This window comes from Pocillopora damicornis, chromosome 14 (assembly GCF_964200805.1).
Source record: "Pocillopora damicornis chromosome 14, jaPocDami1.2, whole genome shotgun sequence".
NCBI lineage: Eukaryota > Metazoa > Cnidaria > Anthozoa > Scleractinia > Pocilloporidae > Pocillopora > Pocillopora damicornis.
This window is the reverse complement of record NC_142683.1, coordinates 7,418,041-7,435,000: the sequence shown is the minus strand read 5'-3', so window position 1 is coordinate 7,435,000 and position 16,960 is coordinate 7,418,041. Positions and strand designations below refer to the sequence as shown.

The following is a 16,960-nucleotide window of genomic DNA, read 5'->3' as shown; positions in this document are numbered from 1 at the left end:
CGAACTTTGTATTAATTATGCAGCTGAGAAACAGGAATGAAGAACTTTGAGAGGAAGTTCTCTTTGTTCTGTCTCATCTAAAGTGCCAGTGGGACAAGTAAATAAGCAAGAGATGGGGATCTCCCAACTGCGTGCACACTCGTTGGTATATCACAGTGATGACAGTCGCTCCAGACTCCCCTGTGTTACCTGATACACCAATTTCTGCACTGAGACATTGAATTACAAAGTGAAAAAGTCCTATTTGGCATGGTACTCACTTTTATCGTTTTGAAATTAACCAAAGAGGGCTGAGCACTGTTCCGTCACAGCATTTATCATTATTTTTCCTGTAGAAACTTAAGACTACTCATATTGATTGCTTTTAAAGTGAGTTGATCAGATATCAACGCCTTGAAATTATTGATGCAGAGTCGTTGCTAGTGAAAGAGGGGCAAGAGATTGTTCTCAGGCATACAAAGCTTACCCTGCCATGTGCGGTTGCCCTAGCTTTGAAATACCACATGCTCATAACAAAATTTTGTCAAGATGGAATTTAAAGTTGCTGAAATTGTGCAAACCTCATCATCACTGTTTCACTTCTTCCTGGGATACTGAAAAATTGCAGCTCCTCTTTGGGGAATCCCGATCCCTATTGCATTTCCATGAGCAGCACAAGCTTGCTAACGGATCTTTCCAATTTGGAGCTGTTACTTGTGACAGATCAGACACTACCTTGCCCACTTAGTTTTTGCTCGCAACTGCTGGAGATATTCTTTACTCCACCTTAACCAAAATTCTTGTGCTAAATGCTGTGTACATCTCCCTTTCTTGCTACAGTAAAGGTCTCCTCTCTTAATCTCGCCAGGTGGAGGCAGCGTAAGCCTTGTCTTTCCTGTGAGCAGAATACTTGGTGATAAAGGTGGTTTGAAAGAGGGTCATTTATTGTTTCCATGGTCAAATGTCTGTTGTTGATTTCGAACTCAGCTTCACACAGGAACGTCTTCAGCGATTCTTTGTCAGGATGATTAGCATGTTCTTTTATAAGACTGTTCATCATGTTTCTTATTGACCTGATTTGCCTCTCCTTGCCCACGCCTAGCCAGATGCAAGCAGTGACAAAGAAACGTTTTCCCAGTGATAACTGCAATTTACGCCTTGTGAAGGAGGAAAGGTGGAGCCACTGCAAAAACTCCGCATGAAGTTCCAATGAACGATCATTAGGTACCTCTGAGAGGATTTGCTACGTATCTATGAGAAGCCCCAGGCAAATCGTCCACGTAAGGGACAGTCTTTTTCGGGAAATGATTATAGACCCAGTTTGCCAAATAACTCTTTAATTGACAGGGCAGATGAACACATACTGAAGAGGCACCTAGAAAGAAATGAAGAAATGCAAAAAACTGTTCCATCGAAAGCCAAGATATTTCTAATCTTTTGGATTAATTGGGAATTCCTGGTATGCTCGTTTTGTCTTTCTTCTATATGAAACGAGCAGTTCCTTTGTTTATAATAAATTCTAGCAACCAATTGATTCCGAACATAATCTAAATAGTGATCTTTAAGAATGCTGCTACTAACAGATGCTGCATATTGGAAACATAGATCCATCACAACGTGCCATTCGGAGGAAATGCACTTGTGAACTGTTTGTAATGGTGACATGACAAGATCATGAGGCAGAAGATTCTGTTTGAAAGGACCGGCAATATGGCTGACTTTCGCAGGTTATGGGTTGTGGGTGGAAGCTGTGGGTCGTGGGTGTGGGTAAAAGTCGTAGGTATCAAAAAAATCCCTCAAAAATTTTTAAAAAGTATAAATAAAACAAAAGGAAACATTGATATGAGCAAAAAACATCTCGTAGACTATGGCATGCACACTTCAAACACACCTCAATAAATAACTCCGCTGACAATTGCACCACCCATCCAGCATTGCAGGCTCAAGTCTGGCTTTGTCCCTCTCCAATCCTTTCCCCAGCACACCTCTCTCTCCTAGCAGCCAACCCCTTTTACCTCCTTTCCGCTTATGGAATAAGTAGTACCCAGTCCTGTCAAGAAAAAAGCTATTTTCAATTCATGTCATGTAAGGAAAGGTTTTTTTTTGTTTTTTTCACAAATTCAAAATCGTGTCAGACAGGGTTAGCGATGCATTTATCTAAGCATTTATTATCACGTGAAACATAGTGAAGTAAACAAACAAGTCAAACTAACTCAAGAATATAACATCCTTTGCAATTTTGGCGACTTTCGATTTATAAACCAGTCATTAAACAAATGTTTAGTTTGCTGTTAACCTCCTAGTTAATCTAGGGGTAAATTGACGTGAGTGTTTCTCAAATCTCTGAGAAAAATCCTAGTTAACTTAACGACATAACCTAACAATTTTTATTTTGTTAAAAAAAAATAACTGTCAGAGCATCACTCTCAACATTTGTCTTAGTGGCTATCTTTCCTTCTGCACTGTTACTATTATTGACATTTTTTCTCTAAGTATAGTTCTGTTTCCCTCTGGCATTTATCATATTTAAGCAACTAAACTAAACTGGAAGCTGATTGTAAAATTTAAGCTATTAAGCTTCCAGGCTCTTCATTTGCACAATTCCTCTTTATATTGTCAGTAAATTTTTATAATGCAAAATTTAATTTACAAGAGTGAATAAAGTCAAGTAAAAGGAGAAGGATCTAGACTGCATTAAAATCACGCACACGTTTCTATATCAATAATTGTGTGAAGGGATCTTTTCATGTCACTCAATGTTCCAGGTAAGAGCTAAGAGAGGTATTAAATACAATTGAAAAGCGGAGGAACTCAATGAAAAAATAATACAAACGTTTTCATTTGACTGTATTTCTTAAATCTAAATGTAAGCTTGCTCACCTCTTATCACATCGCCTATTCTTGTACACGATTACCATTTTTTGCATCGTCATTTTCGACTCAGTTACCTCTCTTAGTTATTGCATAGAAACATTACTTATCCTTTTTCAAAATATAATATTTCAAGAAAAACTTGAAAATAATCAGGAAAGAAGGACATTTGCTGTGACTTCCTGCTTCCTGATATCCTTCGCCGGGAAAGGGAACACCTTTCCTTCACATGAATCAGGCATCAACGCTATTCTATAGAAATAAAGCGTAAAGTCATAAATGATCTGTGGTGAATCATGATAAAGTTGATTATCTTTTTAACAGATTTTAGGGTCGGAGTTTCAGTCTAGACATGGTGGTAGATTTCCTCACTCCTACGAAATTGATAGTTGTTGTAAAATACGTTAGCTGTATGCAAGTACTTTGGCTTGTTGTCAGCAGTGATCATTTATCTTCTAAATTGCATTCCAGAGTCAAGAGCAAGAATCTATCCTTAATTATTAAATGATTCACTGACCTTGTTCCTCTACCACTGGCATCGCTTCGGACACCAGCTCTAAGGACATTCCCGCAGATCATAGATGCGCCCTCCACCTGTTTCCATTCGAGCACCTAGACTCAGTGCTGTACAGGTGTGGCTCCCAGATGTCACTCCACTTTTCTCCCCTCCAGCAGAAGGAAAAAACACCTTTCTCTTCTAAAATCCATCGTGGTTTGGTTCTCTGAAATGAAACCGAATGTTCAGTTAATATTCATATCACATCTTTTTCTTTTTTTTTTTTTTTTTTTTAATATTCTTGTAATTCAAGCATCTCACCTGGAAATGCATCAGGCACTGCAGAAGCTGGACCTCTTCTTCCTGCAGAACAATGTGGGCAGAGGCTGCATTTATTGAGTGCTGCAGTACATCCCTCTGCTTTACCATGGTAGTGCAGCCAGGCACTATACCGTTCTTTCTGGGCACTCGCTCAAATGCAGCATCAAGTGGCGCCTGCAAAAGAAATAAAGTAGGTGTGGCTGCCACGGGTGACTTTCAGCAATAAATATAGACAGTTTTTAATGCGACTTAATGATATATTCTATTTCAACAATACATACTTTATTGTACATACATACATACTTTATTGTTACCTCCCCAATGGGGCTTTTCAGGAACAATTATTTAGATTACTAAAGTTACTAATAACTACACAATTAAAACTAATTAAATTTAAGAAACATTTACAACGTTATCTAAACTTTGTAGTCGAGAAAAACTGAAAATAAATGAAGTTTAGGGAATATTTACGAAATTGTCTAAAAGCTTATTCTTTAAGATACGTTTAAAAACGTGAACCGAACGGCTTGATTTTAAAAAGGGGTCTAAATTGTTCCAAAGTCCAATAGTTCTGTAATAAAATGTTCTTTGTCCTGAGGCTGTTTTAAAAAGAAGTATATTAAGCTTTTGGCCTCTCCTAGTTGTACGCTTGGTAACTTGCTTGCGGGTAATGAATTGTGACGTCAGATATTTGGGGGCGTGTCCGGAAATGCATTTAAAAGCCATGGTAACTTGGCGGTAGTATAGTTGGCCCTTTACGGGTAACCAAGACAAACTTACTTTCTCGCGCCACTAACGATTCGACATGCGAAGTTCTGCACAGCCTGCAATTTCCGTATATTTTTCTCTGTGGTATTTGCCCAGACGTTCGAGCAGTAGTACAACTTACTGAAAACTAAGGTGTTTATCACAGTTAACAACGACGTTCTGTCAAGACAGTGTTTGTGACACGGCTGATTTGCGCGAGGCGTGCTATACACTCCGTTACTGTGGTCTTAATATGATCATCAAATGTCAAGTTCGAATCCAAAATCACGCCGAGATCTTTGGCTGATTGTACAGTGGAGATGTCCTTTCCCAACAAAGACAAACGAAACTCATGGAGCTTCGAAGTCATCTGTTGGCTCCCGAAAACAATTAATTTCATCTTGTCTGGATTCAGTAATAGCCGATTTCTGAAGCACCAGTTGCGCACACCAACGAGGTCTTCGTTCATCTCCTCAACAATCCGTTGGGTGTCTTGTGAATGAAAAGAAACAAAGAACTTTGTATCGTCTACATAGCATTCAGTAGAGCAATTCCGTGGAGCTTCTGGCAGATCATTAACGTATATACGAAATGATAAGGGGCCCTGGATGCTACCCTGAGGTACTCCATATTCAATTGGTATTGGATTGGAAACAGTGGAGTGAATTCGTACAACTTGATATCTATTTGTGAGATAGCTTTTAAACCATTGTAACACACCAGTTGAGGCGCCAACGTCTTGTAGTTTTCGTAACAGTATTTGGTGGTCGACACTATCGAACGCTTTGCTCATATCTAGAAGAACACAGGCAGTTAATTTCTGATTATCTATTCCTTTAAGAAATGCATCAGTCGTGCGAAGTAATGATGTTTCGGTAGAGTGCCATTTTTTTGCTTCCGTTTTGTTTTGTCGTCAGCCTCTTCTTTGTTGTCAAATAGGTGACAAACTGATTATAAGCGACTCTCTCACAGACTTTGACAACAAAGGTAGTAGCGAAATTGGTCTATTATTGTTAGGAAGTTCGTGATTGCCTTGTTTGGTAATAGGTGTGATTTCGGCTGTTTTCCAGATCCCTGGGAATGTTGAAGATGAAAGAGAAGCATTGATAATTGATGTAACAAAAGGGATTATAATCGGCAGGCAGTCTTTAATGACTCGAGTTAGCACTTTATCAATCCCAGGAGCCTTATTAGAAGGCATTGCATTTAAAATGTCCTCGACTTGTTTACATTCAACAGAATGAAATGTAAATTGCTCAGATGTCGGAAAACTTCTAGGAGTAAAGATGTTGTTATTCAAGTTGAAGTTGTTCTCTTCAGCCAAAGATTCTATTTTGGAATTGGTTGATTTTCTAACTGACGCAAAAACAAAATTGAAAGTATCCGCCACGATCTTGTCCTCTTTGCTGTAAACTTTAGGGAAGACTGATCTTTTAGGGATGCAGAGCCGGAATGCCTTCCAAATACAATTTGTGTTCCGTGGGTTGTTTTGGATCTGATCTTTGATGAATTCACTCTCTGCTGCTCAGATTGACTTCCTGACTTGGTGTTAGAGGTTTTTATTGGTAGACCAGGCATGTGGATCATTAGTTTCTCCTCCGTTATGGAGGGATTTGGTTTTCAACGAACTTTAATTGATCTAATCGGAGCGTGACGATCGAGAATTTCATTGAACAACAGGTCAAATGCGTGTAATTTGTCATCACCGTCGTCAAATACTTCCACAACAGACCAGTTGGTAGCATCATTTAAAACTGTAAACAAAACAACAAGTGAAAACCTATTACAATTTAAATTAAACTAAATACACTTAGTAAAATTACAATGAAAATAATGATGAAGCTTACAAAATACCAAAACTCACATTTGCTAGAATGCTCTAGTGCTGAATTAATGCCAAACGGCGAAGAGGCTGCATGACGTGCGACATGATGAAATATGATCAGAAGAAATATAATATGAAATATGATCGCAAGCGGCCTTACTGAGTAAAACTAACAACTTCAACGAACACAATAGCAGTAGGAAACCTTTATTTAACTAGGGTAATCCCTTCAGAATACTTAAAAGTATATCTGTTATCAATGGGAGCCCTAGATTACAACTAATAAAAAGTTCAAAATAAAAAATAAGAAACTAAGTAACTATAAGTTAATAATAGTACAGTATAACAATTAAAATTAATTCTTATTTACTAAATGATTATTTTACACAACTGAGCCATTTTAATAAAAACTTTTCTTGGCGGTCTCAGTTCTTACTGCAGGTAAGTATACAAAATTGCTTCTTCTTGTTTCTCTTGAAATAACTTCCTTATTCAACTTAAAATAATTCTTTAAAAACTGTGGTTCATTATTATTTAAAAACCTCTTCACTAAACCTAAAATATGAGCGTTACGGCGATCTTCTAAACTCTGAAATTTAAGATAGTCGGTGGATGTTGTACCACATTTAGATTTAACTATAATTTTCGAGGCCTGCCTTTGCAAAGATTCAAGACTTTCCATATCTGCTTTATTGCAGCTGGACCAAACAACATCGCAATAATCAAAAATAGGTACGCAGTGCGTACATGGTCGGACATGTAATGTCTGAGGAAGGAGTTTTGAAGTGATCCTTCGTCATTTTATTTCAAATATGAAGAATAGATATGTAAACATAAAATCAACTACTAAAATTAATTTATTGAAAGAAAGTGAGGCTTTGAAAAAAAAGTCAAGAAAGTTTATTTTAAGTTTAATACCTTAGAGTTTTTCAGAAGTGGTTTCATGAGCACTTGTTGTGTTTTGAGTATTTTCAATTTATTTATATTTTGGTCAAGGATGTATGAAAGCATTGGGTAACGAAGAGTTTCTTAATGCCTGCGTTTCTTTAACAACATTCTTATACGGATTATACATGCATCAACACAACAATTTAAACAAATCTAACGAAAGGCATCAGTTAATCAGATGGCTTGGAATAGTTCTTGGTTTGCTGGAGGATGTCTGAAGGCACTGGGGAATAAACAGTGTCTTGATGCCTGTGTGTCTTCAAGAACATTCTTGTATGAAGTTATACATTTATGAACAGAGCAATGTAAACAAAGCTAATAAAAGTCATCAGTTAATCAGATATGGTTTAGAATATTTGTTGATTTACGGAAGGATTTCTGAAAGTATTGAGCAACAAACAGTTCCTTGATACCAGAATTAGTTTAGTGGCAGTCCTACAGTATATCTAATAAAATGCATTGTTAACTAGATATCTAGAATATTTCTTAATCTGCTGAAGGATGTCTGAAAGCATTGTCTAACAGTTTCTTGATACCAGTATTACTTCAGTAACAGTCTTATATATGTATGAACTTGTACATCTATCAACACAAAAATTTAAACAAATGTAACAAAATGCATTGTTAATCAAATATTTTAAATATTTCTTGATCTGCTGAAGGATGTCTGAAAGGATTTTTAACTTGAACAGTTTTTTGATACCAGTATCACTTCAGTAACAGTCTTATACATGTATGAACTTAAAAATCTATCAACACAAAATGTAAACAAATCTAACAAAATGCATTGTTCATCAGATATTTGGAATATGTTTTGATCCACTGAAGAATGTATGAAACCATACAGTTTCTTTATACTTGTGGTTCTTCAATAACATTCCTATATGAAGTTACTTGTCTATGATTTAAGCTTGAGTACTGTTAGTTGTGACTGCATGATGTTACTTTGTTGCAGTGTTATATGAAGTAACAGGTGTATGATTTAAGATGGAGTACTGGTGGTTGTAATTGATGTTACTTTGTTGCCATCTGTGAAGGTGATCGCTATTTTCTCTAAGAAAAGAGGTTTTTCTTCTCTGTGATTTGTATCTATGTCATCAGGATCATAAGGGCCTAACAACTGTTGCAATACATGATCTCGTACTGATAGGTAAAGCTTGGTGCTTTCATTCTTCACAACTATTGATGCAGAGAGCTTTGTTGGCCAGCTTGATGCCCTGAGTTTATGATGACAGTGATCACAGTTAACTAACAGACCTTGAACTTGAATAATACGTTTTGCACAATGACCACATATCTTGTATTTTTCCACTGACTCAATGCTTTCAATTCTTGAAAGTAGTAGAGTTGTCTCTTGGTATGGGCTTGAGGTGTCTTCTACTTCTAAACCCTCCAGTAGTGGATTTGGTGTTTCCAAGACGACACTGTTAGTTGTGATTTTCAACTTTCGTACCCCATTCCAAAAGCGCACACTGAGGTTTGTGAATTTGTACACTTTATTTTCTTGAATCTGTGGAATGAGGTTCAGGGTCGGCCAGGGTTTTTGGGTATTCGGTATTCAGGGGCGTTTTAAATCGGGTATACGGTATATTGCAGCTTAAATATGGGTATTCAGTATATCACTTTCTTTGAATTTCAGGTATAAAGTATTCAAAGCTTCGATTATTTTTGGGTATATTTGGAGGAATTTGGGGTATTTTGGGGTATTTTGTCGATTTTTTTTCGGGTATATTGGTATTCCACTACCCCCCCTGGCCGACCCTGGAGGTTATTCCACACATCTAAGGTAATTTTCTCTGTGTTATCAGCTATTGTTGCGTTGGCGACATTGTATTTGGCTCGCCCAACAACTTTTGTTTCACTAAGTTTGAGGACTTTGCAAAAGATTGTCAGTTTGTCTTCTGGTGCTTCATCAAGCTTTTCCAAGGTTGTGGTAGTTTGGTTGCCCAGGTTTTGACAGAACTGAAATGGACATTCCAAGCTGTTTGGTGCTGTCACGTGAGCAATATCGTTGACCACAAGTTTTGTGTGATCTGCAGTTCTTGTGAAGCGAGCAATTTTAATTGGGGTTTGACAGGCTTCTTTTTCAGCAAGAATGGCTCGCTTTGTTGTTGAATAACATAATGCATCCTGCATTGAATTTTCTCTCACTTGTAATGTAAATGTGGAATAGTTTAATGTGTTCCTTTTGTTACGCTTAACTTGGGAAACATTATGAACATATCCAACAAGAGCAGTTCCCAAACTAGTGCCAGAATCTGTAATGTTACCAGTGTTAGTGGCTCTAACAGCACCAATGCCAGAGGTTGTAGCAGCAACTGTAACAATACTAATGCCAGAGGTAGTGTCAGTAACTGTAATAGTATGAATGTCGGAGGTTGTGGCAGCAACTATAACAGTACTAATGCCAAAGGTAGTGCCAGTAACTTAAGAGTACCAGTGGCAGAGCTTGTGTGAGGCACTGTAAAAATGCTAATGCCAGGAGTAGTGCCAGTAGCTTCAAGAGTACGAGTGGCAGAGCTTGAGCAAGGAACTGTAAAATTGCTAATACCAGAGGTCCTGCCAGTAGCTTTAAGAGGGCTAGTGACAGAGCTTGTGTGAGGAACTGCAAAAGTGTTAATGGCAGAGTTGGTGACTGTAGCTTTAACAGTGGTAGTGGCAGAGCTTGTGCGAAGGACTGTGAAGGTGCTAGTGTCAGAGGTAGTCCTAGTACTATTAACAGTACCAATTCTGAAGCCAGTTCTAGACTGGACATCAACTGGAGGTGCATTTTTGGTGCTTTTTGGATTTTCCCTGATGACATGGTGAAACAGCAGAATGTATCTGTAAGAAGAAAGAAAATTTTAACTATAATGCTTACAGAGGATACTTATTATCAGAAGCTTCATTCTTAAGAACTGGATGAAACAAGAAATTAAGGGAGGGGAAGGTTAGGGGTTGAGCAATTAAATGACAGGGAAATAACCAATAATTGTTTTACTTACGTAAAGTTATATAGTTGAAAGAGGATTTTAGATAGTTTTGAAATATACCCAAGAATGATGGATTGTCGCTAAGCGCAGTTATGATTGTTGTATGTAACCTTAAAGTAACTTTTTATGGTTTTAGTGCAGCAAACTGGTATTAAGGCCAAAAAATGCAGTTGCTGTAATGATCATTTTGTTGATTGCAGCAACTGCTTACTTTCACTAAATTATTCTGTTTTCTGTGCAAGTGTAATGTGTCACTACTTGATTTACATCAGGCATAGTGACACATTAAACAAAGACATTGCAAAGACATTGCTTAGCTTAGTTGACCTTTATCAATTGCAATGTACACCCCTTTGTGATAACTGTAATAAGTTTCTGAAACACCTGTAATAGTACTTTGGAGGGGTAGATTACTATATATGTGGTCTAAGAGTGTTCTGTTGTCAGTTGTATATTCATTTATATGCTGCTGATATCCTGTCTGTTGAAACATCATTTTCAAAATGGTATGAGTTTGTGAAACATCAAACAAATTAGTGTTGAAGTCGCCCATTATTACTGAGTACCTTTCATGAGCCAATAAATCAATGAGTTCTGACAAGGCCCTATACAAATTCTGTAAAGTTACTTTTGGATATCTGTAAATACCAGCAATAATCAGATTTCTATAATCATGTAGTTTAAAAATTGTTATTTCAACTCCATGAAGGTTATTCTTTTTAGGATAACCAAGGGCAAACATATTCTTACTATAGATTGCCATGCCATAGTAAGGTCTCGCCCCTTGCTCTTTGACTACATCATCATTTCTAAATAGTAGCAAGTTATTGATTTGATATACAGAATCATCATCCCACGGAGAAAACCTAGTTTCACAGATAATGTTGCAATCAGATGCTTGTAAATTGAAATCATTTTTGAAGTCCAAGAAGTGCCGATGTAAGGATTGGGCATTAGGAAAAGAAATTTGATCATGTCATTTGGAATATTGTAGATGAATTTCAAAGAAGATGAAAGTTGTGCGTGGTTGTTTTCACTTGAATTTCGTATATGGAGTCCTTCTATTGACGTAACCCTACTGAGGGCTATATAATGGATATGAGGAATTGCTTTGGGGCTTTCCAAATCTACAAAAATTTCTCTTTCAGCGTCACCTTGAGATCTAAGGACAGTTTTAGCTGCTGCTGGGCGCAATGGAAATTGTTTCCTCACAATAGAAGCAGTTTTATTTCTGCCAACATTAAACTGTGTAGTTATGGGTTTCACTGGTGTCCATGCCTTATCAATGCCTTGAGTATACAGTTGCATGTTTTCTTGACGGGTTTTTCTACCAATACACTGCTGATCAAATTGAACCCAGATTTTGTTCTGCAGTTTCGTTCTTTTTCTTTTCTTTTCTATAGACAGCCTGATTTTCCAATCTCTTTGCTTTCCTTTCACTTGTTTTATCAATTAGTTTCTTCCTGTTTTCTGGCTCAAGTCTATTCAGTAATTACAAATCTTGCACTTTGACTCTGTGAGATTCATTCATAGTGATTGGGGCACTTATCTGACATGGTTCTCCAATCCTATGCAAATTATTATGCATAGTGCCAGCCTCTAAGTCCATTGTGAAAACTCTAACACCCCTTATTTCGAATGGCACAACTGTTTGGTAAGGATAAACTGCTTCAATACAGCTAACAATACTCTCAATTGTACTGCAGTTCCTGATGTATCAAATTGCCCCCAAACATTTCTGCTGTGCGAGTCAAAAATTTAAAAAAAAGTATTGCTTATTTTAAAAATAGCCACAGTGTTACATTCAACTGTAAGCAAACATGATTCATAATTCATGCAGGAAAATATAGATTCCAGGGCCTCTATTAAAGAAACATACGGATGTAAACCTTCATCGACTTGAGCTGTGCTATTGATTAAATGACCTTTGACATTACCTGCCAAACCGTCACGGATCATGTGTACTATAGGTGGACTCGGTCGACATATCGGGTGACAGTCGACCGATATATCGGTCGACTATCGGTCGACGATCGACCGACTATCGACCGACTGTCGGCCGATGCATCGGCCGATATGTAGCGATCAACTGCCGGTCAAGTATCGGTCAAGTAGCGGTCAAGTGTCGGTCAGGTGTCGGTCAGGCTAAGAAAGAGTGCGAGGTTTTTTCGATATATGTTCCGATTTGGTAATGGAAAAATACATTGTAAAGTTGGTCGCTCTTGTGTAATTAATGTTGTACCTTAACGTATTTCCATTATTCCTAAAACTAACCGGCTTATGCTTTATCCCTGATGTCATGCTGCCCTTAATCCAACGTACCTAAAATAATTATTATTCCCTAGCTCTGATAGCTCTAACAGGTCCTCAACATTATATTGCTTGTACAACGTTACCAATATTAACTGTCCAGTTTATGTCGGTGATGGGATGCACCTAAATTGTATCAGCTAAAATTGCAGTGTGTAACTGCCCAGCTAAACGAAAAGTAAATGATCTTTTGAAACTGAACTAGGCGGTTAAACTCAAGCAAAGCGATTTAATAAAGACTTCTTTTTGCAGTGCGAGGTCAGACGTTGTCGGTTTTTTTTTATTATTGTTATTTTACCTAGAATAGAGCGTCTTTTTGGGTGTTTGGGCCGTAACAACGGTATCAATTTTTTTTATCCTTAAATAGGGAACTCCGCGGCACCCACCTATCGGAAATACAGTACTAATACACTTATAAGAACCTAGAATTCACGAACCTGTTAGCCTAAAAATATCAATTTAGACCCCCTTTACATAAGAACCTATTTAGCCTAGATTTGAAACAGGTTCCTGTTTTAGAAATTAACCTTAAAGATCTTCAGGCAAAGATAAAAGGCATGACTCTCAAAAGTAGTGAACTTAAACATGTACGAACTATAAAAATCTCTAAATTTGGTATAAATAATTTATGAAAAACGGTAGTATGTACATGTTGGTTTTGAATTAGAATTCACATGAGTACATCCTACGAGTACATTTAGAACTGAGAACTCAGATTCTTATAAGCGGGTAAGTAGTGTAGTTTGATTTACTAAAACGAAATAAAGTCTGCAATGAATATCTGGTTGTCTTTGCCTCCAGATAAACCTCTTGCCATTTGGATTAAAAATTCTCCAAACATCGCATAGCTCCAAGGAGACTTACTCTTTTTGGTAAAATCACGATCATAAAAGCTTTGGCAGTATCCCAAATTGTACATGTTTTAATCTCTCTTCCAACACATCAGGGTGCACTTAAGGAAATCAATACCTTGCTATATGACTTTCTCTGGGAAAGCAAAGGGGAAAAAATTAAAAGGACACAAATGATCAATGATTACGATAAAGGAGGCCTCAAGATGATAGATGTTCAAAGCTTTGATAAATTGCTAAACAAAAAGTGGGTAAATGGAAACTTCTCGTAGACTTCCACCTCCAGAAGTGTAGGGGGAAAGTAATGTTTTTAAAGTGCTACTACGATCAAACTGTCGATATCCATTTTTTATAATTTCGTGTAAAATATGACTGTCTAAAATACCTTGCTAAATATCAATCCATTACGACCATCAGAAATCTTTTTTTTATTTGTATTTTTATTTCCGAGAAGTTACAGTCGCTATTTCTTTATCTCGTTCCAATTATAGCCTGGTTGAGAATTAGGGAAAAATGACGTCAAATGCTCAAAATACCTCGCGTAAAATAACTCGAGTGTGCTAGACTATCGCAATGTTTGAGTTTATTACAGGTACAGTAAAAAACCCTTTTTTAAGAACCTAGATTTTAAGGAAAAAATAGATTAACTGAAAATGTTAGACAAAAATTGTCCATTAAAACTCCTTTTACACGAGAACCTGTTTTAGCCTTCAACTTTGAAACAGGTTCTTTTTTTGAGAAATTCAGTCAAAGCAACAACACAGTTCCATGTATTAATGTTGCGTTTTGTTCTGTTTATCTTGGATAGCTTTGTAAACTTGGTAAATATATGCTTGGATTTTTAACATATTATGCATACAATACCAAAAATAAGCCACGCCCTCCAATGACAAACAACTCATTTATTTTGAAAACTAGACTGCGAGCAGTGGGCGCGATCGACGAGCGGTGAGTGGCCAAGCTGCGATCTCTTTTCGCTGTGACTGGCCCCTGCTGCTCGCAGATCACGGCTTCGCCCCTCAGCGCTCGTCGATCACGTCCGCTTTTTTCCCCGTTCGTTCTAGTGAGATTTCACAGGAAAAGAGACTGCTCGCAGTCTATTTGAAAGCAAGAACCTGTTAAAGAAACTGAGTAGCCAAATTTTCCAGTTAAGCGCCATCTTTTATAATAACCTTCTTAGCCTTGCTTGGAAAAAATTAGGTTCCCATAAGCGGGTTTTTACCGTATATGCTTCTGAGTCTAAAATTGAAAAAAATACCAAATTGCACCAATGTTGCACTAAGATCACAGGAACTGTCCCGTTTCGGGGGAGGGGGGTACTCCCGTAAATTTTGAATAAGTGTGTGCCTCGAAGAGTCTTAAACCCTGTCCCACTTTAAGGATGAAACAAACGAGAATTGTCCAAACACGAAATATGACACCCTATTCAAGGAAAAACAATAACTAAACAACGGCTAACCACCCGCTTCAAAACACAAATCTCGATAAAATCGCTTTGCTGACAATTTTAGCGGAACTTGCTTTTTGTTTAGCTGGCCATTTACACACAGCACTTTTTTAGCTGATACAATTTACATATCCTATCTAAAGATCACAACGAAAACACAATGCTAACAGAGGCAAAACGATAACCGCCAAAACCGTACCCCCGCGGCACATACATGTATATGGGAGTACCCTGGGTATTTAAAGTGGATATTGTTCTGCTATGTCCTTCATCAATCGTCCAAAACAGCCATTCGGGTGAAGCTCACCATGCCATCTTCTCCACATGAATTTCTTAAGGTATTCTTGTAGGAAGTTAGGATTTGTGATCCCTTTCATCTTTTTAAATTTTTCCTTTGCTGCAGACCAATTGCTCTCGCGTGTTGTGTGTGGACACCGGTGATTGGGTCTTCAAAGTTAACCGAGTGATTAACCGTTTGGTGATTGAAACCCAAGACCCTTTGCATTTGCCTGTATGCCGCCCATTCATCAGTATAAACCAAAGAGCCTGGTTGTACGTGTCTTTGGATAATGGTCAAAAGAGTATGCGCATCTCGCCTTCTCACAAGCTGTAAATACGGTCGAACGGGGTCATACTGTGTGTCAAAAAGCCAAAGAACCCATCTCTCTCCTCGAGTTCGATGTCCCCTTTGGAACTGTGCTTAAGAAGAGACAAATTTCATTAAAACGTGTTGAATATATAGAAACAAATTAAGAAAGACTGTTTCGTAGCAGGTGCAGGACATAAGTGGGTATTATAAACTGAAATGCGGTTGATGTAATGTTTCCTATGTATTTTGTTTGATATGTTTTCTGTTGTAAAAAAGACCTAAATGAAATATAATGTATACGAGGCATCGAGGTGAATCTCTTTATGGGCACATTTCTTGATTACACATTTATTGTTAACATTTTCAAGGTAAAATGCGCACAGCTTTTGGCATTTTGGCTCTAATCTGGCTACAGATTTTGCCGAAGATTTTGGGAATAATTCGGATGGCGCTATTTTTCTGTTGAAGTCACTACGGTGAGATCGACTTGCTGGGATGGAAGAGAAGAGAATAAAACGTGCTATAGCCATTTGCGAGAAGAAGATAAGTTGCAAATAAGCTTACATGTGTTCAATTGATCCTCAAAGGATAGTGACTAAAACACCACACGAGCACCACGAGTAACATACAAGTACATACGAGTAATTACGAGTCATACGGGCGCACACAGATACACATGAGTAACATAAAAGTAACATACGAATACATGGAGTAACACACAGATAACATACGGTCAAATGTGGGTAATACGCATGAAATCTGCAAAGTAAAATACAAGAAATTGGACCTTTAACGGAAATCGTCGATTTGTTTTTCACTGCTCGGTATGGAGTGAAATTAGCATTTGAGGGTGTGTGTGTCTGCGTGTGTGATGGGGCTGGGGGGGCTGGGAAGAGACCTTCCTTAATGCTTCCTGTGAGCCTATTACTGCATAAAATAGCAATAACAAAACTAATAATAAATTCAAATACTATTCAATCCTGTAGGCTGAACAACAACGCTGATTTCCTACGGTTACCACCCTCCCGAGGTAATACCCGGGACAAGATCGGCCCTTGTGACCCTAGGGTGGAAAATGTTTGAAGTTTTCAGTTTTTCCCGTGGGTAGGGGGTTGGGCAACTTCAAATAACTACCCACGCAAAGACTCCTGGGGAGAAACGAGATATGTATTATTTTATTATTTTTTATTATTATTTCATTATTTCTCATTTTTTTTATTTTCATTGTATTTCTTATTATTAATTTATGTTATTGCTATTTTATGCAGCAATAGGCTCACACGAAGCACACGCAAACACACCCTCAAATGCTAATTTCTCCCCACACTACCCCGTTTTGTACATATGATACCATTTGCACATTTATTGCGATTGACTACCTAAATTACCCCGACCTGCTCCCGTACTGGTCTCGTAGCTCAGTCGGTAGATCTAATTCGGAGGTCGTGGCTTCAATCCCCACTTGGTCAAATTTTCTTTGCCCCGTGAGGACTCCCAAATTTCCTTTAAAAGGGTAGTAACCCAGGGGGATTTATTGTATCGGCAGTATTGTCTTCTTCCAGCACCCACACCCAAACATTTATTTAAAAAAATATTATAATTTA

At 37.7% G+C, this 16,960-nt stretch overlaps 1 protein-coding gene across 2 annotated transcripts in view; it reads left to right on the top strand.

Moving 5' to 3' along the window:
- LOC149034232 (uncharacterized) overlaps positions 1-15,952 on the top strand; it is a 52,362-nt gene extending 36,410 nt beyond the window's left edge. The window contains exons 1-2 of one of the 2 annotated variants that reach the window (XM_089194568.1): positions 3,003-3,857; positions 15,171-15,952. In XM_089194568.1, the coding sequence (XP_089050694.1) occupies positions 3,720-3,857; positions 15,171-15,380 (348 nt within the window). In that variant the 5' untranslated portion in view covers positions 3,003-3,719 and the 3' untranslated portion in view covers positions 15,381-15,952. Of the gene's footprint in view, positions 1-3,002; positions 3,858-15,170 lie in introns of those variants that run through there. The other variant, XR_016183136.1, reaches the window with a different exon arrangement.
- The last annotated feature ends 1,008 nt before the right edge of the window (positions 15,953-16,960 follow it).